The sequence below is a fragment of the Bactrocera tryoni genome, chromosome 2 (genome assembly GCF_016617805.1).
Source record: "Bactrocera tryoni isolate S06 chromosome 2, CSIRO_BtryS06_freeze2, whole genome shotgun sequence".
In the NCBI taxonomy this organism is placed as follows: domain Eukaryota; kingdom Metazoa; phylum Arthropoda; class Insecta; order Diptera; family Tephritidae; genus Bactrocera; species Bactrocera tryoni.
Genome location: NC_052500.1, coordinates 45,653,834 through 45,680,560, shown reverse-complemented (window position 1 = coordinate 45,680,560; position 26,727 = coordinate 45,653,834). Strand labels below are relative to the sequence as shown.

The 26,727-nt window shown below is 38.5% G+C and overlaps 2 protein-coding genes across 2 annotated transcripts in view; one reads left to right on the top strand and one right to left on the bottom strand.

Annotated features, from left to right (window-relative positions):
• Positions 1–18,290, top strand: part of LOC120768594 (tyrosine-protein kinase Dnt) — a 202,187-nt gene extending 183,897 nt beyond the window's left edge. Inside the window, exons 2-4 of the mRNA XM_040095357.1 lie at positions 14,068–15,199; positions 15,308–15,604; positions 17,217–18,290. Of these exons, the coding sequence (XP_039951291.1) occupies positions 14,068–15,199; positions 15,308–15,604; positions 17,217–17,328 (1,541 nt within the window). The 3' untranslated portion in view covers positions 17,329–18,290. The remainder of the gene's footprint in view (positions 1–14,067; positions 15,200–15,307; positions 15,605–17,216) is intronic.
• Positions 18,291–22,426: 4,136 nt separating this feature from the next.
• Positions 22,427–23,625, bottom strand: LOC120769565 (cuticle protein 16.5-like). The gene is made up of 2 exons (XM_040096620.1): positions 22,884–23,625; positions 22,427–22,711 (listed from the first exon to the last, which is right to left on the bottom strand). Exons 1-2 carry the CDS (start codon positions 23,561–23,563, stop codon positions 22,570–22,572), a joined length of 822 nt encoding a protein of 273 aa, XP_039952554.1. The 5' UTR covers positions 23,564–23,625; the 3' UTR covers positions 22,427–22,569.
• Between the last annotated feature and the right edge of the window lie 3,102 nt (positions 23,626–26,727).

Sequence of the window (26,727 nt, the reverse complement as noted above, 5' to 3'; positions counted from 1 at the left end):
CATTTCCCCATGAAAGGAAGGCGGTATGCAGACTTGGAGGCCATTCAAAAGGCTTGCACCGGTCAACGAGTTGAAACACTCGTTCGACATGCTTTTGACCATGCAAAAAGCTTTATTGAAGCAGAGGGAGACTATTTTGAATACAATAAATTGATTTTGCCGAAAAAACCATTTGTTCTGTTTTTTTTTAAGTCCAGTTTACTTTGGAACGCTCCTGGTAGTTGGTTGTTATTGTTGTTGGATTTACATGAAGATTGTGATTATTACAAAAACACTACTTAGTTTCATTAAACAAAATGTTATGTTTACAATAATTTATGTGAATATGAAATAAAGAGGGAGATTTAGAAGAAGGATGTAATGCTTAAGGGCCAAAAAAAAGCGTTTTTGAAGATTTTTTTTTAGAAAACTACTGAATATTTTTTAATAGTTTTATTGTCATATTATTCAGTGACATTTCAAATATGTTTTCGAATTTCTAGACAACAAAATGTCGAAAATCAACGAAATTGCAGCCACTTGAAGCAGGCACTCAACGGAATTCCGCACATTGCGGTGTCCCGGATATAAGATCGTAGAATCATCTGAAACACATGGGACAAAAAAATTAGTTCTTTAGAAGTATGTATATCTCCCAGCCAACGTTGCCCTTTTAAAAGAAACATTTTTTTTTTAATTTTTTCAACGGTCGGTGAAGGTAAAAGTACGTTTTTAGCCCTAAAAATGCGCCACTTTATGGCTGTAAAATCGAATCTTCTTCTTCTTAATTGGCGTAGACACCGCTTACGCGATTATAGCCGAGTTAACAACAGCGCGCCAGTCGTTTCTCCTTTTCGCTACGTGGCGCCAATTGGATATTCCAAGCGTAGCCAGGTCCTTCTCCACTTGGTCCTTCCAACGGAGTGGAGGTCTTCCTCTTCCTCTGCTTCCCCCGGCGGGTACAGCGTCGAATACTTTCAGAGCTGGAGTGTTTTCGTCCATTGGGAGAACATGACCTAGCCAGCGTAGCCGCTGTCTTTTAATTCGCTGAACTATGTCAATGCCGTCGTATATCTCGTACAGCTCATCGTTCCATCGAATGCGATATTCGCCGTGGCCAACGCGCAAAGGACCATAAATCTTTCGCAGAACTTTTCTCTCGAAAACTCGCAACGTCGACTCATCAGTTGTTGACATCGTCCAAGCCTCTGCACCATATAGCAGGACGGGAATTATGAGCGACTTATAGAGTTTGGCTTTTGTTCGTCGAGAGAGGACTTTACTTTTCAATTGCCTACTCAGTCCGAAGTAGCACCTGTTGGCAAGAGCAATCCTGCATTGGATTTCCAGGCTGACATTGTTGGTGGTGTTAATACTGGTTCCTAAATAGACGAAATTATCTACAACTTCAAAGTTATGACTGTCAACAGTGACGTGAGTGCCAAGTCGCGAGTGCGACGACTGTTTGTTTGATGACAGGAGATATTTCGTCTTGCCCTCGTTCACTGCCAGACCTATTTTCTGTGCTTCCTTGTCTAGTCTGGAGAAAGCAGAACTAACGGCGCGGGTGTTAAGGCCGATGATATCAATATCATCAGCATACGCCAGCAGCTGTACACTCTTATAAAAGAGGGTACCTTCTCTACTAAGTTCTGCAGCTCGAACTATTTTCTCCAAAAGCAGATTGAAAAAGTCGCACGATCGGCAGTCGCCTTGTCTGAAACCTCGTTTGGTATCGAACGGCTCGGAGAGGTCCTTCCCGATCCTGACGGATCTTTTCGTGTTGCTCAACGTCAGTTTACACAGCCGTATTAGTTTTGCGGGGATACCAAATTCAGACATCGCGGCATAGAGGCAGTTCCTTTACGTGCTGTCGAAAGCAGCTTTGAAATCGACGAAGAGGTGGTGTGTGTCGATTCTCCTTTCACGGGTCTTTTCCAAGATTTGCCGCATGGTGAATATCTGGTCGGTTGTTGATTTTCCAGGTCTAAAGCCACACTGATAAGGTCCAATCAGTTTGTTGACGGTGGGCTTTAATCTTTCACACAATACGCTCGATAGAACCTTATATGCGATGTTGAGGAGGCTAATCCAACGGTGGTTGGCGCAGATTGTGGGGTCTCCTTTTTTATGGATTGGGCATAGCACACTAAAAGGGCATGCTTTCGTCCGACCATATTTTACAAAGAAGCTGATGCATGCTCCTTATCAGTTCTTCGCCGCCGTGTTTGAATAGCTCGGCCGGCAGTCCATCGGCCCCCGCCGCTTTGTTGTTCTTCAGGCGGGTAATTGCTATTCGAACTTCTTCATGGTCGGGCAATGGGACGTCATACAAGAGTATGCTCCGGTCTTGAAACCTTCTGTAAGCCGCCGCATTTTTTCGTAGAATTTTCGAGCATTACCCCTGTCGGCCAGCTTATCAAACTCTTCATACTCACGCATTTCGGCCTCTTTCTTTTTCTGTCTGCAGATGCGTCTCGCTTCCATCTTCACTTCTCGGTATCTATCCCATCCCGCACGTGTTGTGGTCGATCGTAACGTTGCGAGGTAGGCAGCCTGTTTTCTCTCCGCTGCGGCGCGGTACTCCTCGTCGTACCAGTTGTTCTTTTGCACTTTCCGAAAACCAAGGGTTTCGGATGCAGCTGTACGTAAGGAGTTTGAAATGCCGTCCCACAGTTCCCTTATACCGAGTTGTTGATGAGTGCTCTCAGAGAGCAGGAGTGCAAGCCGAGTAGAAAAACGATCGGCAGTCTGTTGTGATTGCAGCTTTTCGACGTCGAACCTTCCTTGTGTTTGGTGGCGTGCGTTTTTTGCTGCACAGAGGCGAGTGCGAATCTTGGCTGCAACAAGATAGTGGTCCGAGTCGATGTTAGGACCTCGAAGCGCACGCACATCTAAAACTCTGGAGACGTGTCTTCCGTCTATCACAACATGATCGATCTGGTTGGTAGTTTTTCGATCCGGAGACAGCCAGGTAGCTTGATGAATTTTTTTGTGCTGGAATCTAGTCCTACAGATAACCATATTTCGGGCCCCGGCGAAGTCGATCAGCCTCAACCCATTTGGGGATGTTTCCTCGTGGAGGCTGAATTTACCGACCGTAGTGCCAAAGATACCTTCTTTGCCCACCCTGGCGTTAAAGTCGCCAAGCACGATTTTGAGATCGTAGCGGGGGCATCTCTCGTAAGTGCGTTCCAAGCATTGATGCGGATTGCGGCTAGACGTTCATTCACCGGAGTGAATGATAGTACTCGGCGACGGAATCTCTCTCCCACCACGAATCCCACACCAAACTTGCGCTCCTTTATATGACCACTGTAGTAAATGTCACAAGGACCTACTCGTCTCTGTCCTTGTCCCGTCCACCGCATTTCTTGGACGGCGGTGATGTCAACCTTTATTTTCACGAGGACATCAACCAGCTGGGCAGCGGCACCTTCCCAATTAAGGGACCGGACGTTCCAGGTGCATGCCCTGATATCGTTATCCATATTTCGTTTGCCATGGTCGTCATCAAAAGGGGGGTTTCTCATCCGAGGCTGTTTGTCGTTTTTCATTGGGGTAGGCTTTTTACGTGGCGGGTCCCAAACCCAGCGCACAACCCTATGCAGAGGATGTTTCGTCTTCTCACTTTAGCTCACATTCGAACGGATGTTCTTAGGCTACCCAGAGGATACTTGGTCAAAGACCGGAAGTCATGAGCTGCTTGAGTCATATGTAAAAGAATCGTTTCTGGCCACTCCCAAGTGAATGGCGATCAGAGAACTTTCCTCACTTGCGTGAACTTCTACACATGACCCCATCCTCCTCAAATCGAATAGAAGCAAAAAATAAATAAAATGGGACCGTTGGCTGGGAGTCAATTCTATATTGCACAAGTGTGCAAAATTTCAATACGATCGGTGCATAACTTTTTCAAAGTTTTGTACACTCACCGCAGGTAGCTGTAAAGCGCGCAAACCTAAGTTAGAGGTACCGTTATTCAACCTGCTGTAACTTCGATAGTTTTTCTCCGAACGACCTAAAACTTTAACACAATATTCTTGAGATGTTGATGGTTCAGAAAAAATAAATAAAAAAAAACTAGAAAAAAAAGTTGTCAAACCATACCCCCCTTAAGTTATCCACCCATGATTCTCCGGTCGAAGGAGCTTTTCGGTGGAGCATCATATATGCGCCGTATACTTCATTTAAAATCTAGTCTCTAAGTTTCTAAAGTTTTCTGCGCTTAACTATTTTTTAATATGTCATACTTTTCTAAGGGCACAATAGCACCATAGGTCGCGGTGCCTACCTTATTTTGCAATCTAATTTAATTATTCAGAGTTTTCTACAATAAATATATGTACGAAAACATATCGACATCACAGCCAGCGATTAATTTGTAGTACAGCTTTGCTTTGACGATAAAAATGAAGTCCTTTTGAATTCCTACCTAGTATTTTGCCTTTTGTCTTCGTAAATGTTATGCTGCACATACGAACCTACATACATTAGTCGTAAATGCAGTTTGCAGTTTTTTGCATCTCTGCTGCCCCATTTAATATGTCCTTAAGCGTAATGGAAAATAATTTAAGAACGATTAAATATGGTATATTGTGTGTTCGTATCCTCACTATAAAACTGTTTCAGGATATAGTTAATGAGTGCTTATTAAGTGACAACGAGTAAATATGTGTATGTGGCGGGCGGTACTGGATGCAGTTAAAAAAGCCATGCACCCCTTATTCCTTGCATTGCACACTTTATTGCGCCGACAATGAGGCTGCGTAAAATCGTGTTTTTATCTCATTATCTTGGAGTGTACTTTTCATCAATTTTGCACTTTTGCTTTTACTTCTGAATATTCCACATACTGGCACGTTTCTCTTTTTAGCGCAATTTCCGGCGTTCAAGATCTCCATATTATTATTAGGTTGCGCTCATTTTCGTTTCTTGGTGGTGGTGCTATGAATTTATTGGACGGCAGAGCATTCTGTTTAATAAAGAGTAGGTTATTCATACTAACAGGCGATTTGCTTGAATTTCGTCTTTTAATATGTATTACAGTGAAGTTTCATAATGAATGTGATTTGCGAATTTTAAATAACGTTTAATTCTTCAACTTGAGCATTACTAAAAGCTCAGACAACAGATAAAATGGGTTTACTATCACATGAATGTTTTAGGTTGACAGAATTCTGAGTATAGCATTTTCATATTTTTTATTATTTTCTAAACGTTCTAATCATCGAAATGTTTAACTAAATTTATTTGAATATTATTTTTACTACATACATATGTATCACAAGTTTCTAAAGTTGTTATTAATAAACACTTTAACCCAAGCTTGTCGAAAATTTGCCAACATAGTCCTTTCATTGGGGAAAACTTAATACTTCTCTTACTCTTTACTGGCGTAGACACGATATTTCGCGATTATAGCCGAGTTAACAACAGCGCGCCAATCGCTTCTTCTTTACACAACGTGGCGCCAATTGGAGATTCCAAGCGAAGCCAGGTCCTTCTCTACCTGGTCCCTCCAACAAAGTGGAGGTCTTCCTCTTCCTCTGCTTCCCCCGGCGAGTACTGCGTCGAATACTTTCAGAGCTGTAGTGTTTTCGTCCATACGCACGACATGACCTAGCCAGCGTGGCCGCTGTCTCTTAATTCGCTGCCTATGTCAGTGACGTCGTATATCTCATACAGACAGCGCAAGGGACCATAAATCTTTGGGCAGAACTTTTCTCTCGAAATCTCGTAACGTCGACTCATCAGATTTTATCATCGTTCATGCCTCTGCATCATGTAGCAGGACGGGATTAATGAGTGACTTGTAAAGTTTGTTGTTTGTTCGTCGAGAGAGAATTTTAACTCTCAATTGCCTACTCAGTCCAAAATAGCACCTGTAAGCAAAAGTTATTCAGCATTGGATTTCGAGGTTGACATTATTGTAGCTGTTAATGCTGGTTCCAAGATAGACGAAATTATCAACAACATCGAAGTTATTACTGTCAACAGTGTCGTGGGAGCTTAGTCACGATTGCGACGACTGTTTGTTTGATGACAGGATATATTTCGTCTTACCCTCGCAGAACTCACAGCGCGGGTGTCGAGGCCAATGATATCAATATCATCGGCATACGCCAGCAGCTGTACGCGTTATAAAAGATTGTAACTACTTGATTAAGTTCGAATTATTTTCTCCAGCAGCAGGTTGAAGATGTCGCAGGGAGTCGTTTTGTCTGAAACCTCGTTTGGTATCGAACGGCTCGGAGAGGGCTTTTCCGTTCCTGACGGAGCTTTTGGTGTTACTCAACGTCAGTTTACACAGCCGTATTAGGGGATTACAAATTCAGACATCGCGGCATAAAGGCAGCTCCTTTTAGCCAAAAGCAGCTTTAAAATCGACGAAGAGGTGGTGAATGTCGATTATCTTTTCAAGGGACTTTTCCAAGATTTGGCGCATGGTGAATATCTGGTCGGTTGTTGATTTTCCAATCCTAAAGCCACACCGATAAGGTCCAATCAGTTTGTTGACCATGGGATTTAGTCTTTCACACAATTCGCTCGGTAGAACCTTATATGGAATAGTTAAGAGACTTATCCCACGGTAGTTGGCGCAGATTGTGGAGTCTCCCTTTTGTGGATTGGGCAGAGCGAACATAAATTCCAATTGACCACATTTACAAAGAAGCTGATGCATGCTCTTTATCAGTTCTTCGCCGCCGTGTTTGAATAGGTCGGCCAACCAGCTGGGCAGCGGCTTCTTCCCGCATTTTCAGCCGATTTTCGTAAATTTTGTAATACATACAGTGAGATAGTAAGGATAATTATGCTGTGGAATAATTATACTGTTAGGTGGAAATAGACCGTAGATGCATTATTATCCCCTTTGAAGTAGTTAAATTCATTCGTCAGTTGTGCGAACAACTTTCATCATTTATTATTTTAAACAAGTAAGAGTTTGTCGATGGTTGAAATTGGTCTAATAGGATCTAAGATATGTTACGTGCCGAGCGGCCTGGGTAATTGGGTGATATAACTTGAATAGTTTGGGACATATATATTTGAAATATATTCAGGGGCGGGACAACCCCTCTATTTAAAGAGTTTCAGCCCGGAGAAGCTCCTCATTAATGCTATTGGCATACCAAATTACAGCTTTATATATCGTTTCGTCATCTCGATCATTTATAAATTTATTTAGTATATATAACTCTAAATCTATCTCAAACAGTTTTTGGTATTAGAAATAATCGTTAAGTGATCAAAACTATTATACACTGTAGCAACATGTTGGAAGGGTATAAAAATACGCACTTGCAGATTAGTGAGACGAATGTAGGGGTTAAATAAAAACTAAATATTTTTCTGCTTCCTTCATGTCGTAGACACCGCTTACTCGATTATAGCCGAGTAAAGAACAAAGCAGCCTCTAAATATTTATTTGTATTACGAGTATAATAAAGCAAGAATTCCTTAGTGCGAAAAACTAACAAATCGATCCCTCGACTGAGCTTAATGTAGGAAATAAATTTTGTGCTATATATATCTGTAGGATCGATTCTATCACCCTGACTCAAGAATCAACTAGCCCAAAATTTACTGTTATACTTTGAAGGTTAAAGAGCACTACATACAACAATGTTACATGATTAATTTTCCTCCTTCGCCTCCGCATACCCTTTGACCCTCTTTCTAGTATCCTAGGTGGTAGTGTTTGAATTCCCTATGCCCCAGTTGTAATAATGTACACATACTTGTCGCAGGATGTGTCAGTCGCGCCAATGCAAATGCTGTTGACATCAAAAGTAATGCTGTTAGTAATGTCGAAAATTTCTTAAGTGTGTGACTTGCACTCCTCCTTCACCACCATCACCATAGCCGTCAATGCTGTTTTGGATTTTACGCTGATGATGATGCTATCTTTTTACCTTTCGCTCCCGCCAAACAACACAGTGAGCATACGCATAGCTCTGGCTTCTATGCCCATCTTTGCCGAAAAGCCTGTTTGTTTGACTGTGTTGTTGGTTTGTGCTTTGATTGTTGTTGTAATTGTGATGTGATCCAGTTGAAAGTGGTGGCATAGGTGTGAATTGCGAAATGTGCAAAAAGATTTTGAGATCTTGTCTGCGTTTGCTCATCATCATTGTGGCATTTTTGGTTATAACCAAACTTACCCCGTCTCTACTTTGGCTTCTGCGCTTCCACGTCAATTGCTATTACTATCTGCCCTGCTGCGTTGGTTTCTCCTCTTTTCGAATTGCTGTGATGCGCGTTTTCCGTTACTCACAGTCCGCCGCACAGCTTTTGAATTTACAGCTTTCCAGCCAGAATAGGTTCGCACATTTTCGGGGGTGACAATATAGGATTAAAGCGGATTAAAATCGTAATATACATCTTAGGTGCGTAGTATTGGAAGGAAGGGTAAGAAAAGAATATGGCAAAATGCAAACGGTAGTAGAACCAGATGGCACACTTTACCCCATTAGCACTGCCTCTCAACGTGTATAGCGGAAATTACTTTCCTTTATTAAGTGCGATGGCTTCACTGGCTGCTCATTTGTGCCGTTCCGTGTCTTTCGTTGTCACCTAGACTCAGGTGACAAAAAGAGAGCAGCGTTGTCATTGCGGCAATGTGGGTGGAGTGCAAATTTTCGTCAGCACGAGTACAGAGTGCTGAGGCGTTAAGCAGCAAGAGATAAGCCGCTTGTCAGCGTTGACACGACTACGCACCTGACGGTGGACTCCGCATCGATCTAGATGCAAATGGACTTGGTGAGATTGAGATTTGTTACAATTTTGTGTTTATTGAATTTGACCCGCTTGATACATTTCATAGGAAGTGTAGACAATGCGTTGACGGCATTCCCCATTTTGATAGTTTCGCTTACAAATAGAAGTGTGTTAATCAATTTCGGCTTTAGATTAAGACATATACATTGTATACATTTTTTAGGCACAACACTAAGTTCTTAGATAACATTTGAAGTTTTTGTTAGAGATCGCACTTTTCTACAACCTCAAAGGAAATTCTTGACATCGAAAAGCGAAAGTATTTTAACATGAATTAGGGAAAATGTTCTATGCTTTTGATTGATTTCCTCTGCCTTTTAACAAGTTTGTTTTTCAACAGACTTCCACAACATACAAATTTCTATATTCGCAAATGACCTAAGAATGAAATTATATGAGATTCAAAATCTATACACTATAATACATTATACAAATACATGTATGTATTTATTTTGTTTAACTTTTCTCAAATTTGCCCATCTTTATAATCTCTAATTTTGGTTTGTTGCAAACACCCCAAAACTTTGGATGAAAATAAACAAGTGGGGAACTGACAAGCCTCTAGTCTAATATAACAGTCATTGTACAGTACATTGCCCATAAATTATGTATGATTTTTAGTTAGCCATAACCTTCGTTTATACATTTCACAGCTGTCGGATAACTAGTTTGTGAATTATACCATTTTGAGGTAGCAACTTTTTTTATTGTGAAAAGATGAGTGAAAAGGAATTTTGCATGTTGATAAAAGATTGGCTTTTTGAAGGGCAAAAATATAGTTGAAACAAAAACTTGGCTTGATGACAAGTATTCTGACACTGTCACAAGAAAACCAACCATCAAGAATTGGTATGCTAAATTTAGCCGTGGTGAAGTAAGCACCGAAGACGGTGATCGCAGTGGACGCCCACAGGTTATTACTACCTACGAAAACATCAATAAAATCCACAAAATAATTTTGAATGACCATAAAGTAATGTTGTCCGAGATAGCAGGCACTCTTAAGAAGTTAACCAAACATGTACATCATATCATTCACGAGTTGATGATATAAAGCAGTGTTTGGAGATGTTCAGGCATAATAAGCCCGATATGCGACAATGAATGAAACTTGGCTCCATCATTTCACGCAGAAGAGCAATCAACAGTCATTCAAATGGACCGCGCACGATGAACCCGCTTAAAAGCGTGGAAAAACACAGAATTCGGCTGGAAAGGTTAGGGGCATTTCGGGATGCGCAGGAATAATTTTTATTGACTACGTTGAAAAAGGAAGAACCATCAAAGGAGATTATTACATACATAGCATGGCACATCAAAGCCACTATTTGTGCAACGTTTTACTCCAATAACTTCATGGGTGCGTAATTAGTATTCTGTAAAGTGATAGATCTTATCGTACCTTCTTATGTTGACAATGTGTGTACGAAGTTTCATGAAGATATATCAATTTTTACTCAACCTATCGCTTGATAAAACGGACCGACGTACAAACAGTCACCCGGAATTCTACATGATGCGAGAGCAGAAGAAATAATAAAACTATATTTTTGTTTTGTAAATCGTAAACTTATGAGTTAATCTGACTTCATCTTTAAAAAAATTGGCTGATATAAAAAATTGGACGATTATGATGACTAATGATGAGCATTAAAAACTAATTCTGTATAATATATACAACTTTCACTTTCAGCGGTACAAAATTTTCTACCATTTTTTCAAGGCTCTCTGAATGCAAATTAATTTTCTGCTCGAAGACTTTTTTTTGACGAAAATTAAGACATAGCGAACCAACGTTAGCGTCGTGAGAACTTCATAATATAGGTTCGCGTATAATTGGTTTCCGACATTTTGTACTTTGGACAAGGAAGTATTGAAGTTCGATATTATGTTTTCTTCAATTTTGTAAACAAAACTATAAAGTTAACAGCTTTGCTTAAATTTTTCATCAAAAATAATTACATTGACGCTGTGGGACAAATACATAATAATTTGTGCTTTGTGCCAGTACCGCCCATTCCATTTCATTATCACCTGTTCGACAAATTCATTTAAATGTTGAAGAGTTATCGCATTTTCGTCTTTACCTTTTAATCTTATTCACTTTACTTTCAGTATATTTCGCCTTTTCTTGTAGCCGTGTGGTGTCTTTATATTCATGCGCCTCTGTCGTTTTTTCCTGTTTTTTTTTCTTTTCCTTTGGCTTAAAATCCTTTTTACTTTTGTATTTTGGCTGTAACCGCACTCTCTTGACTCTTCAAAAGCGCTTTCAGTTTTTTCTTTCCTTTTTGGGGCACACTTCCCTTAATTGTTTCTTTATACCTTTGACGATTTTCGCTTTGACTTCGTAGCAAAAAAGTTTACACTTGCCTATGTTACTTATTAGTTTTAAGTTAAGTCTGTGTGAGAAACAGTCAGCATTTCTTTCAACTGCCAACTGCATCGTCCTTCTTTTTCTTCCAGCCTTAAATCGGACACATTAATTTTCCTATTAGCCTTATTCACACTTAGCCATTAAGTAACTTTATTGGCTGCATGAAGTGTTTCCCACAATTGTTAATTTCAGCTTCAGCTACTTGCGTGCAGCTATCGGACACTCACACATACAACATGCAACACTTGACCGTCTTCTTACTCGCAGTCGCCGGCAATCCTCATTCGTTGCCATTAATGCTTAAGTGCTTAATTGTTCTGTTACAAAATTGCTTTGTCAATATTTTCTTATAAGCACCCAACTGAAGGCCTTCACAGCATTCCTTCCATTCCTCAACCAAGCCTCGTAATCTATACACATATGTGTGCTAGTGTGTGTGCGCTTTCGAACGTGTCGTTAGCCATCAACCCACTCATTAGGCGCCTCACTATCAACCGCAATTAAGCTTTTAACATTGACCAAAGCACAGACTTGCACACTCGCAATCACTTGAGCGCACACAAAAGGATGTGCATGAGTAAGTGCCTATCATTCACATAGTAACGGTACTATCCCTACGTTGCTGGCATAATGTACGCATATGTATGTACATTTGTGTGTGTGCATTTATACACATTTCCATATATCATTGTGGCATACTTATGTAGGTACGAAAGTGGTAATATGTAGTGCGTCTGACGTGGTAGCTTTTGATAAGGATATCGATTGTGCTTCGTGGACTGGCCAATCTCCTCTCAATACACTCTCATCGCAATCCAACCTGTTTGCTTGTTGTCGTTACTCCCTCACAATTCTTCATTGTAACATGTGCCGAAGCGAAGCCCGACAATGCGGCTTTCGCTAAACTCTTTAATGCCATCATAACCTTAATATTCGCTTACCATAACACATAATTATAAGCACGTTTACATAAGAAGTGTGCATGTTTGTACATTTTGTTCGTTACAGTAGAGGCCCGCTAATCCGGATCAATTAAAACCGGCCCCTATCCGGAATATAAGGAAATCCGGATTACCAAAGACATATCAGAACTATGTATTATAAAAAATTATTGTTTGTTTATTATAACAAATAATATACATGTTCCAAAAAAAACAAAAAAAAACTGAAACCAATAAAGCATAAAAGCGAATGTGGTGAATAATAAACATGTGATCCGGATTAGAGAATACGGATAGAGAATGTCGGTCCGGATTACAAGGGACATAGTAGAAATTTTGAGTTTCTTAACCCTGTCCAGATTACAGTGGAATCCGGATTAGGCCATGTCCGGATTAGCGGGACTCTACTGTATATAATAAAAATTGGTGAGGAAAGATCTTTTCAATGAATCCAATGAATAAAAAAAAATAGTATACGAAGCCACAAAAATGCTCAGTCTATTATAGCTAAAGGTGATTCGTTAGACCAACCATTATTTGGTAAGTGCATTTTTATTGCAACGGCAAAAGATATTCCCAATATAATTTTCGAATTGCAGATTTGTTCGTCTTTGGCGAGATCCGTTCCAGGTGCTTTCTTCCACCCGGACAACATAACCTTGCCAGTGGAGCCGCTGTATCTTAATTAATATCTTATATCTCGTAAAGTTCATCGTTCTATCGACTGTGGTATTCGTCATTGCCAATGCAATGAGTTCTTCCCCAGAACCTTTCTCTCGAAAACTTGTAACGTCGATTCATCAGAGAACTAAGAAAGAAGAATCACAAAATTATTAAATGTATACCTCAGTTGTCCAACGTTTTAATACATAAATAGCTGTTCTATGTTTAAACTCAATAATCGAGAACTGAAATAATTTATATTACTTGTATGTCTAAAATTCAATAATTATTTTGTGAAGTTCAAAGTTTCAACTTATATGCATTTGTAAGAGCTTACATCTATCAGATTTTTAAGGACACTTAGTCGGAGTTCACACACAAAGATTTTTGTAGCGCAAATGAAGGGACCAAACTCCAATATAAGTATACGTATGTATACATATCTCAATGTCCGTTGTTCTAATAAACCTTATACCTAAGATAGCGGTCAGTGTATGTGTTATAATAGGTATGTCAAAGGTTTGTGCAATCAATTTCTACCCACAATATGATCCTTAAACCGTTTCGGTTGCCAAAATGTGTAAAATTTTTGTGAAATTAAGAACACAAGCTTTCTTAAAGTTATGTAATCCACAGTGCCAGTCAAGAATATTTAATGTTTTACATTTATACCCCGCATACTGGTATGATTTGAAACAGTGCTGCTGGTGCAGGAAATCAGCTTATCGGATGCTTTTCATTTTCAGAAGTGACGGAAGATCTTCTTTGAGACTTACATCGGCTCCGACAATCAGATTGTGTAGCAAAAGCTTGTCCAATTAGATCGTCAAAATTCGTTGTCGTCTGTCTACTTACCAGGTAAAAATTGCACATTTACGAACCATCCCAAATATTATTCCGAATCACCAAGATTCTCTTATTTCATCCACTGTCACATATCGACAATTTTAGTTGATTTCAATTGAACAGCTCTCTAAACATTATTTCAATCATACGTTGTTGTTGAGATGACCAACAAGTGCCCTTGATCATTTTCTGGTGTAAGATGTATTCATCAAATTACATAATTTTTAGGTACCATAACGGATCGGCGTTCTGAGCTGTCCAAGTGGGATCCCTGTTACGATCGACCTCATAACCTAACATAACCTAACTTTGCATACAGTCTTAGTATACATATATTCCATTTTTGCGCGACTTCACTACAATTTTAATGTACACACTTTTATTTAGTACTTTTCTTTAACACAGTAAGCATTAACATATACTGAAACACCACCTCTCTTGTCAAGACTAACAATAGTAACAGCAAACATTTCTCTTATCTTCTAGGTGTCTCTGCCGAGGTGTACTATGTACGCGAAGGCCACGTCAATAATTACGCGCTTAATTTTGTTGTACCAGTGCCGGCGAATATACGTGACATCACGTTCACCTGGCAAAGTTTAGCAGGTCGACCGCTACCGTATAGCATTAATGTAATTACATCAGAACCGGAGGTCTTGCCAAGACCCTTAATGGTTATACCACAAATCGGCGAGATACCAACTAGCGTACAGACGTTTACGATCGGTCTAAAATGCTCAGGCATTCGCGCTTCCGAAGTGGACGTCTCGATTTCCTTAGAGGTTATACTCAATCGAGCTCTTAACAATGTGACTCATTTGGTATTTAGACGCAAAAAAATGTGTTTGCTTGTCGAGCCAGAGGAAGATAACACGGTGCATGGACCGGTGCTGCTAGAGACTGCTATACCACCACCAACAGGTATGCTGACCATCATTGTGGGTAGCTCTTTGGCGTTAGCGCTTGTCATAGTACTGCTATTAACCGCTTACTGTGTACGACGCTCGGCAAAGCGTCAAAATCATGGTCAACCGATGCGCACATCAAGCTTTCAGCGTCTTAATACGCATGCTTCATGTCAGCAGTCTGCCACCTACAATGGTCACCCATCTATAATTGCATCGATACAAAGCTCTCTGCCACGCAAAGTACAAGTAGAACCGCAACACCCGGAAGAGCTACACAGGCGTATATCGGAGTTGACAGTGGAACGTTGTCGCGTGCGTCTCTCTAGTCTGCTGCAAGAGGGCACATTTGGACGCGTCTATCGAGGAACATATAATGACAATCAAGATGTGCTGGTGAAAACGGTGGCGCAGCATGCCAGCCAAATGCAAGTGTCTTTACTGCTGCAAGAAGGCATGTCTCTGTATGGAGCTTCTCATCAGGGCATTCTTTCGGTTTTGGGCGTCTCCATTGAAGATCATACGACGCCTTTTGTTCTATACTCTGCGCCGAACACTACTCGTAATCTGAAACTTTTCCTCCTTGATCCATCTTGCGCAAGAACCATAACTACCGTACAAATAGTAATGATGTCCACACAGTTGGCCCAAGCTCTGGTTCACTTACATAGTCATGGCGTTGTACATAAGGATATAGCAACGCGAAACTGTGTGTAAGTATTATTGCAGCAAAATATTACACTGCGTTCATTGAATAAAATTCCGTTGATCACATTAGTTGATTAATATAAAATTAATATTATATATTTATTTACATACAGTATTGATGATCAATTGCGTGTGAAACTGTCGGACAGTTCTCTGTCCCGCGATCTCTTTGCTTGCGACTACAATTGTTTAGGTGACAGTGAAAACCGTCCAGTGAAATGGCTTTCTTTGGAAGCTTTACAGCACAAACAGTTTTCGGAAGCGAGCGATTCGTGGGCGTTCGGCGTACTTATGTGGGAATTATGCACTTATGCCAAGCAACCATACTCGGAGGTGGATCCCTTCGAGATGGAACATTATCTGAAAGATGGTTATCGATTAGCGCAGCCGTTCAATTGTCCGGACGAACTGTAAGTATATTTTATTTAATTCATTTATCAATAAGATATAAGAAGATAATATTTTATCGTTGCTATATGACAAATATGTATATTCCAACAACATTATCAGCCTTGAAATCCAACGCTGAATTACTCCTGCTAACAGGTGCTACTTTAGACTGAGTAGACAACTGAAAAGTAAAGTCCTCTCTCAACGAACAAATACCAAACTCTGCAAGTGTCTCAAAATGTCGATTCTGCTATATGGTGCGGAGGCATGGACAATGACGTCATCTGATAAGAGGGCCTTAGGAATGTTCGAGAAGAAGGTTTTGCGAAAGATTTATGGTCCTTTTTCATATTGGTGAGGGTCGATGGAACGATGAGCTGTACGAGATATACGCCAACATTGACATTGTTCAGTGAATCAAGATACAGCGGCTGCGCTGTCTAGGTTATGTTGTCCGGATGGATGGAGGTTACATTTTCCGGCTAGGTTATGTTGTCGAGTTGGCGCCAAATAGCGAAAAGTAGAAACGATTGGTGCGTGGTGGTGATTTTGACAAATCGTTTCATATACATATGTATGTACCCTCGTGGCCACGCAAAGCTTACCACTAAAAATTTTCAAGTGTTATGCATATTTGACAACTTTTTATAGCGGTACTTTTCCGGCATAAATTTTTTTTTATTTAGAAATTAGTTAATAACATAACAAAAATATTAAAAATTAAAAACAAAACACCTTGAGCTATAGACAAAATCATTTGAAAGCTACGGAGCCTTACAAAATGACCTCAAATGTAAGAGACCGACATGCGGTGAAAAAATTATATTTTTATATATTATTTTTTTTTTTTATTTAATTTCATTTACGCTATATTGAAATTAATATTTTATTTATTTTCAATTGAAACCCGAAGTTTAGTCGCGGTATTACTTTAAAAACTATAAAATCGGCCGCTTTTGTATAAGCACATAAAAGCTAGTTTGTGTTTTACTCATTAAACGTAATAAATTAGAAACTATAATTATAATTAGATAATATACTTTAGTTTACTTCTGCTTACTTAAAACTTAACAAAAAGCAAAATTGAAGAAAATCCCGAACAAACCAAAAAGACCTAAAAAGTTTAAGACAGTATAGTGGTCCACATTTCATTCATGAGCAAAATTCGTAGCAAACTTAATATATCTTGTTCAGAGTTAAAGTTATTCAATTGATGTTGATACGTCAGTCATCCGCACGACTCGGTTGGAATCAAAATTAGATGTTTTGTTAGATTTATGATAGGCGGCGGAAAAAAACTTTTTTTATACATGAGGATTTTTAGTCCAAATAGAATAGTTTTTTTTACAAAGGCAAATATGTATTTGGTCCAACTCCAACCATTGCCGCGATCGTACTGTCGTACTGAGAAAAACTGTACACTCCAACTTTCTTCTACATCACAGTACTCTACGAAGCACCTTTGGAATCTAATTTTTTTAACTAGACACATTTTAAACTATTTAGAATTTCATTAAAACAATATTTTCAATAATAATATGCAATAATTCTATAATTAATATGCACTCATCCTCACACATTAATAATAATAGTAATAATATATATTTGTTGTTTTTTTTAACCCATTCACAGCTTCACGATAATGGCCTACTGTTGGGCGCTTCTACCGGGCGAGCGTCCATCATTCGCTCAACTAAACGCCTGTCTCTCGGAGTTTTACGCCCAAGTGACACGTTACGTGTAAACCGATGTACTTGGAACATCCCTCGCCAATATTAGACTGTATTATTGCTTCCTTACTCAAATACTATATACATATGGATAGGTACATCATCTAACGTACATATAGTATTCATCTATTATTAATATCTTAGCACTTCTCAAAATCTATAAACAGGCAATCATAATAAAGGAATAAACACATATTAACATTTTTAAGTGTGTCAGATTAGAATCGTTTTTAGTTAGAATAACTACTTCAAATTGCCAAATTATATATATCATTAAAAATTCATAAGTTTTAGGATTATATGGCGCAAAGTTTAGATATTGAGACCATAAACATATTTTAAAGTTAGTCATAATTTTTATTAACAAATTTTGTATATAAGAGATTATAAAAGTGTTTCAATTTTCAATTGTTTATAAGTATTTAGAATAATTAAATGTATACTTATGCATACATACGTGTACAAAAACTTGTATATAAGTTCAAACATGCGTACGTATATAAATATATATCTTATTAGAAACGTTTAGTTAGTTTACCGTTACATACATATATCTGAAATGAATGTTCATTTGTACATCAAAGACTCATGTTATACAATCTTCCTTAACTCGATCGTGTATACTGATAAACAGTTGTAAACTTGTCGTTATAATTATTCTTATGAGTTTTACTACAAAAAAATTATAAATTAAGCAAATAAAGCCGTAAATCAATTTTTTAGTTGTGTAAGCACTAATACATATGTATACATTCACATAATAGTATACCCGTATAGCCGTTGAAATAAAGTTAAACTTACATTTTAAGTAAATTGAAAATTTGTTACCCGCTTAACAAATTATCCAGTATACGTACATACATATGTAAATAGGATAAATGAAAAAAAAATACATTTTTACAATGGTTAAATCAAAGTTTTTTGCGAGTTGTTTGTGTCATTTAATACAACAAATAAATTAAAATTGTAAACTGTACATTAAAGTCGTTTCATTTAGAATGAAAACATCGGCTCATCAATCTCGCTCAATTGCTCGGTTGATTGATTATTCAACCCATCCAATTTTTCTGCCAACGCATCAAATAACCGTAAAGATTTACTATCCAAACACTTGGTGATTTATCACTATCCTTTCTATTTAATATTTCTATGTTTTGTCATGTCAATAAGTGTAAATTGAAATTCTTTTGTTGTCCAAAGTTGGCATTTAGCGTATCATGTTGCACGTTGGATGTCTGTGAAATAAAAAACTTGCTAATATTCATTTAATCTAACTTTTTAGCTCCTTATTATTAGGGGTACCTTGTTCCCTGATTTTTCAGGGAATTTCCTGATTTGCGTGAAAATTGCACTGATTCCCTGGTTTCCTCCTGAATCGGCGATTTTTTTATTATTATAATTTTTTTGAGCGAGTGCGTGAAAAAGGTGAGCATCACAGCGTTTTAGTCTAGTTTCGAAAAATGGTATTCATTTTATATACCCCTAACTAAATCGAAAGAATGATCTTAGAAAAAAAACCGAAAAAAACGATGGAGTTAGGCGGTTGGGTAAAAGTTGGTGACCAAATTCGATTAGCTGACAGATTGATTGATGAATTTGACTGAGACCGATATGGTATCCCTACTTATTATAGATTAAAAACCTTCCTTATTTTGAAGTAAAAAAGTCATATGGAGTAAAGTCAGCCAAATGTTCGAAAATTATGATATTAGTTATATAGGCCTAGGCCAAGTTTTCGCTTAATTGTATATATTTAAGACACAAAGATACACTGGTATGCATAAAACATTCTCATTGAGATAACTAACATATTGGCCGATATATGCAGTATAAATTCACTCGGAAGTCGAAAATGCGTATATTACGTATATGAAGTCTCAGGGAAATATTGACTGATATTGATATTTTTAATACAAAGACACACTGTTATCAGGAGCGGATTTTTTCTGAATTTTAATTGTATATCTCATACATTGACTGATAATTTCGGCACAAAAGTCAAATATGGATATTGGAGTTGAGATTGAGAAGAATGTAAGGTACAAAATTTAGTCGATCTCGGTCGATCGGGTCCCGAAATATGTGATTTTACTTAAAAGTGGGCGGCACTGCGCCCTTTGACTAGTTTTTATCCTGGCTCCCATAAAGCACTCTCATACCATTTCAGGTGTAAAATTTTATGTCTTTGCCATATTTAGTTATGCATTTATCGCACTTTTAGTAGTTTTCAACAGTACCGTGGTGGCAGTGAATGGGGTTGTACTCCGGTTTGAACAATTTTTACAGTGTCAGTGTTTGATTTGTATGTATCATCAAACATTGACCTCAAAAAAAAATTTGTCATTCCTTACCCCTGGTGGGGGGGAATGAAATGTCTTATATCGAGGGAGAATTTATTCATTCTTTTTGTTTTATGTTGCTAATATGCGGGAATATCCACCCGTCTTATAATTATTTTTGTTTTATGTTGCCTGTATTTTGAACAGGGTCTTTTTGTATATTGCCTGTTTTGTAAATACAGGACTTTTTAATTTGGCCGAGCGATATGGTGCTTAGTTATTGCACTTTATAAAGTTTCGCTTAATGGCGTTTCGTAGGCGTGGAAGTAGTTACATTCATTACACCCATCTTTAATACCAACCATCTTACAATGCCGGGAAAAATTTCCATTTTTAGTCAAATTGCACAGAAGGACGGCGGACGGACGGATGGAGGGACAAACGGTCACACGGATTTTAACTTGTATCTTCATCCTGATAATTTATATATATGTATATGTAAAACTACGAAAAACTACCAACCAGATCGATCATGTTGTGATAGACGGAAGACACGTCTCCAGTGTTTTAGATGTGCGTGCGCTCCGAGGTCCTAACATCGACTCGGACCACTATCTTGTTGCAGCTAAGATTCGCACCCGCCTCTGTGCAGCAAAAAACGCGCGCCACCAAACACAAGGAAGGTGCATGCATCAGCTTCTTTGTAAAAGATGGTCGGACGAAAGCAGACCCAACGATTGGAATTTAAGTGTGCTATGCCCAATCCATAAAAAAGGAGACCCCACAATCTGCGCCAACTACCGTGGGATTAGCCTCCTCAACATCGCATATAAGGTTCTATCGAGCGTATTGTGTGAAAGATTAAAGTCCACCGTCAACAAACTGATTGGACTTTATCAGTGTGGCTTTAGACCTGGCAAATCAACAACCGACCAGATATTCATCATGCGCCAAATCTTGGAAAAGACCCGTGAAAGGAGAATCGACACACACCACCTCTTCGTCGATTTCAAAGCTGCTTTCGACAGAACGAAAAGGAGCTGCCTTTATGCCGCGATGTCTGAATTTGGTATCCCCGCAAAACTAATACGGCTGTGTAAACTGACGTTGAGTAACACCAAAAGCTCCGTCAGGATCGGGAAGGACCTCTCCGAGCCGTTCGATACCAAACGAGGTTTCAGACAAGGCGATTCCCTATCGTGCGACTTTTTCAACCCTGCTTTTGGAGAAAATAGTTCGAGCCGCAGAACTAAATAGAAGGTACCATCTTCTATAAAGAGTGTACAGCTGTTGGCGTATGCCGATGATATTGATATCATCGGCCTCAACACCCGCGCCGTTAGTTCTGCTTTCTCCAGGCTGGACAAGGAAGCACAGAAAATGGGTCTGGCAGTGAACGAAGGCAAGACGAAATATCTCCTGTCATCAAACAAACAGTCGTCGCATTCGCGACTTGGCTCTCACGTCACTGTTGACAGTCATAACTTTGAAGTCGTAGATAATTTCGTCTATCTTGGAACCAGCGTAAACACCACCAACAATGTCAGCCCAGAAATCCAACGCAGGATAACTCTTGCCAACAGGTGCTACTTCGGACTGAGTAGGCAATTGAGAAGCAAAGTCCTCTCTCGACAAACAAAAACCAAACTCTATAAGTCACTCATAATTCCCGTCCTGCTGTATGGTGCAGAGTCTTGGACGATGTCAACAACGGATGAGTTGACGTTGCGAGTTTTCGAGAGAAAAGTTCAGCGAAAGATTTATGGTCCTTTGCGCGTTAGCCACGGCGAATACCGCATTCGATGGAACGATGAGCTGTACGAGATATACGACGACATCGACATAGTTCAGCGAATTAAAAGACAGCGGCTACGCTGGCTAGGTCATGTTGTCCGGATGGACGAAAACACTCCAGCTCTGAAAATATTCGACGCAGTACCCGCCGGGGGAAGCAGAGGAAGAGGAAGACCTCCACTCCGTTGGAAGGACCAAGTGGAGAAGGACCTGGCTTCGCTTGGAATATCCAATTGGCGCCACGTAGCGAAAAGAAGAAACGACTGGCGCGCTGTTGTTAACTCGGCTATAATCGCTTAACCGGTTTCTACGCCAATTAAGAAGAAGAAGATATGTAAAACTATATATATAAATGTTACGAGATGCTAGATGACAATTTTGTAATTATCATAATGTAACTTGGTGGCAAAAATTGATAATGGTGGTTCACTTATATATCCTATATAATGAACTTTACCTCTTTGCATTATGTTCCAAATATGTCTAACCCAGAAAAACCGTTGAAGCAACTCAGCCTACCTAGAGTATAAGGAAATTTTATACTAAAAACTTGGACATTTATTTAAACAGTTTCGCATAGCATAAAGTTTTTCAAATAACTTAATCCAATTTCGACAGAATCGGTGTAGTTTTAAATATAACCGTTTTTATATATGTATGTCGAGCTTTTGGCTTGAGAAAGAGAATGCCAGATTAAACATTTTATCGTTTTAATTTCTTGGTCGCATGTTCCGTTTAGTGGTAATTTGTTTTTAACTAGTGTAGATATTTCTTCTAAATATGATGACATAATGATCAAATACCTAATTCGGCATCGAGTAACTAGAAAAATATAAATATTTTATATTTATTTTTATTTCTTTGGAAACAACAAAGTTTAGTTAATACATATCTATAATATTTTTTATGACTTCCTTACTGTAGCTCCTTGATGGACTAACTTATTTAAATTATGATGATCTTTAAAGGTTTCTAACGCATATGCATACATACCATGACTTAATAAGACACGCAACACAAGAGAATTCAAAAACTTCAATTTAGGTTTTTTTTATACATGTATTTTCATTGTAAAGAGCAGTACAAGCACAATAAATCTACAGAAGTCCAATTTGTAATATATTATCTTGCCTGGTCAGAGATTTGGTTCCTTTTTGGGGTGTGTAAGTAGTGTTGTCCTCATTACCATCTGAGAGGTTGACCTAATACTGCCATACAAGATGATTTCTCAGGGGTATTTGCTGCATAGCTGGGCTTTGGAGCGTAGCTGGGCTTAGGAGCGTAGCTGGGCATGGCGTATTGTTTCGCAGGCTTTGGGGAAGGTCTATTGCCGACAAATAAAAAAATATATGTACTTTTTAAAATGAAAAATGGTTTATTTAGAACAAGATTAATTAAATCAAATATTGGAACACAAGCTAAATCCGAGTAAATTGGCTAATTTCTGATTTAATTGAATAGATTAATAGCGGTATCCAAGTGGAGGCAGTACGTACGATGGCACATATTGGGAATAAGCGGCCGCTGAACCGTATCCACCGCTGCTACTGGGGGCGCTGCAAGCCACAGGCGATAGAGAGGGTTGGCAGCTGAAAATATAGTTTTTAGGGCATGGTGGTGCAGGATAAGATGGTGCCGATGCTGGTGCAGGTGGAGCGTATGCTACAGCAGCTGGGGCTGGGGCCGCATAAGATGGCGCTGCAGCTGCTGGTGCCGAATAGGATGGTGCAGGTGCTGGTGCTGAGTAGGATGGCGCAGGAGCTGCTGGTGCAGAATATGATGGTGAAGAACTTCCATATGACGGCGCTGGAGCAGGTGCTGAGTAGGATGGAGCTGAGCCACCATATGATGGAGCTGGCGCGGGTGCTGGCGCTGAGTATGATGGTGCAGAACTACCATATGATGGTGCAGGTGCTGGTGCCGAGTATGAAGGAGCAGAGCTGCCATATGAGGGTGCTGACGCTGGAGCTGGTGCAGAGTACGATGATGATGAAGAACCACCATATGAAGGCGCTGGCGCAGGAGCTGGGGCCGAGTAGGATGGTGAAGAGCCACCACCATATCCTCCGCCGTATGATGAAGATACCATAGCTTGTTTGGAGTTATCAGTTATGGCGCTCTCTACGCTGATAATGGCGATAGCTGCGAAAAAAATGACGTTGACGAAATAATTCATGTTTTACTCTGTGATTGGCTTGTTCCTCAGTGTACAAGAGAACCGCTAGACTGCTGAAGATTTGAACATACGGCGCTGCTTTTATACGAAGCGAAAATTTAATTCATTTGCAATTGCAACACTTTGGCTTTGGCCGAGCTATAAACATGCATACACCGCACCAAATTGAAAACTGTTAACGCAGCTGATGAAAGAAAATAGAGCAAAAGGTGAAGAGGGAAGAACTACGTTCACAAAGTATAGCGCAACAAACGTTGTTTCGGAGTATTTTGTGGAAGTTGGATTTTGTATAGCCAGCATTTTGAACTTATCGAAAGTGTTTTATGGCGACAATGAACTGAATTTCATAATTATTCGGCTAACAACAACATTTGCAGCTGGAATTTATTTATATAGATTTAATAAACAACATTAATTTCAAATAATTAAGTCATTGACCTCTTTTTGAGCTTCTTTATTTACACGAATTCTTATATTCGTATATACATTTATGTTATGTATAGGTGTATATAATGATATAAGTAATACTTTTTACAACTAATTTAAGTATTTTTAGAGCAAATTTTTCTGTTTATTTGTAATTCTTGGTAATTATTATTTTAATGTTCAAAAAATAGGCAGTGCTCGCGAAATATTGTCAATAACAACCTTCCATCTTCATTTGGAGACAAAAATATACAATTCGCATTTTTTTCTTTAAAAGCGCAACATCACATAGCAAATTCATACCATATGTATGTATAATTATGTGAAAGAGGAAGTAGTCACTTTATATGATAATATTAAATCTCACGGGTTTATGTTTTGAATAATATCGCATTTTAAGAAAATAGTAATTTTCGACCTGCCTTCGGAAATATTCGAACTTCTTTTCACTGAAGTGTCGCAAAATGGTTTACCTACACTTCAAGTCTAAATGAACAATAATTAGAAAATCGAGCATTTTAAATTAACCTTTTTCATTTCTCTCTTTCATACACGTCTTTACATAACTTTACTAATAATTTTCAGATCAGACTTCAAAAAGAAATTCCCAATGGAATCACGGCTATGGAGTCGTTGAAAATATTACTGAATGTTTTGGGGAGTCTATGTGCTTTATCATAAACACCAGTATGAAGCGTGTCAATGCTAGAGTGGTATCAAACTAGTACATCTTTTGCAACACGACGTGGAATAGAGGTCGCATAAGAGATGCAAGAGATTGGCATCGTAGCCTGTAAATGCATAATTACTGGTGACGAGACGTGGGTTTATAAATATTGCCGAAACCAAAATTCACAGAAAACGATAAGGCTTATATCAAGTATATGGGAAATTGAATTAACATTACATATCATGCTTATATTGGGGCTATTTTGATGATAACAATAAAAAATTTAAAGATCTTTCTCTTGTATACTCTTGCAACCTGTTGCCACAGAGTATAATAGTCTTAGGTGAACACGGTTGTAACGGTTTTTTTTCAAAACGACGCTAAAAAAGTAGACCAATAGGGACAGCAAATGAAATTATTTATTAAAATTATTAAAAATTACTACCGAAATTCGGAGTCAAAGGCCTCAACTTGAAATGCGCTACGTCCAATTATGGTCGTCATAATCACCCTGTCAGATCAGGCACAGTATGCAATGTTCCCGTGCAATTGAGACAAAAAAGTGCCCGTAGTGTTGCCGTTAACGCAAGAACTCAAACGTATGTGGAGAATCTACTGAGGTTAATCCCGATGATGTGCATAAATTTCAACAAAAGCTGCCAGACATGTTATTGGTCTACAGACCAAAAAATATATTTAACGCAGATGAAACTGGACTTTTTTTCCGTGCTTTGCCAAATAAGACTCATGTTTGAAGAACGAAAAATGCGTTGGAAGTAAATTTTCGAAAGAAAGATTAACCAATATGGCTGGAGATAAAGAAAAACCGTTAGTGACCGGAAAAGCAGCATGCCGATGTAAGAAGCCTGCCAGTTGAAAGAAGTCAAATCAGAAAACTTGGATGTCTCGTGAAATTATGTAAATGGCTAGTAACATTTGATAAAAAATGGGCTCTCAGAAGAGAACATAAAGTTGATATTTTTACCTGCTAATACAAAATCCATTTATCACGTTACGAGGAATTTTCTGATAAAGAAACTGAAGACCTAAATGAAGTATGCACCCATGATGCGGGTCAAATTAAATTATACACTGAAGTACTAAAACAACTTCGCGGCATTGAAAAATTGGTTAGGGACGACGTCATACAGTTTCAGTACGCCAAAAATTTGGAAAGTCATCTTCAAAACTGTTTTATAAAACAGAAAGAAGGAAAGTTGGACAAACTACGGTAAAGGAATTTTTGAAAACTCAATTTATTATAACTATGAAACATCTCACAATATAAGCAGACAGACAGCAGCAGATATAGGCGAACAATAAGTGTACAGGCGTCAGTGTCCGGTTATGGGAGGTTGACTGTACATATTTCACTTTGTTGAACACTATTAAAATAATTTGAAAGATATTTAGAAGAATTCTCTCGGAACGTGCTTATTATTTTGAATCCATTGAAGTTCAGGGAAATCAGTGGAATAAATTCAAAGTTAGAGAAATAGAAGTTATAAACTTTTTGAAAGTAGGTAAGAACATATAGCACTAAAGCTATTTATTCTCTCACTGCTCTCTCTAGAATGGCTAGAGTTAATACATATTTGACAAGAGATCATTACGAATGGCTTGGAATATTGTCTAACTACAATCTCCGCATATATTATTCAGATCGAACCACTGTAGTATATACAGTAGCTGCTATACATACTGACCGATCAAAACAAAGTCCCGCTTTATTTGACAAATTCTTCACATCGGACCAATATAACAAAAAGCTGTTATTCAAACAAACCGATCAAAATTAAGCTCTTGTACAAAAAACTTTTATATTTGTGAAGGGTATTATAAATTTAGTGTAACCGAAGTAAACGTTTATTTTTGTTTTAATTTATAATTAGCATGTTTTTATAAAAACAAAAACATATGTTGTTTAAATATTCCGCCGAATTTTATATGTATATTGCTTACTCGTATTTTTGTAAAATGGGATTTTTTGCTTCCGCTTTAATATATGTATGTAAATGCTTACAATGAAACTCGATAAGCTTAAACATACATATATGCATATGTGTGT

Bases quoted from the DNA above. Each gene is read 5' to 3' on its own strand.
- LOC120769565 (XM_040096620.1), bottom strand. From the start codon at position 23,563: ATGAATTATTTCGTCAACGTCATTTTTTTCGCAGCTATCGCCATTATC. The intron at 22,712-22,883 runs GTACGTACTGCC...TGTCGGCAATAG, and splicing joins TATTCCCAATATGTGCCATC to ACCTTCCCCAAAGCCTGCGA.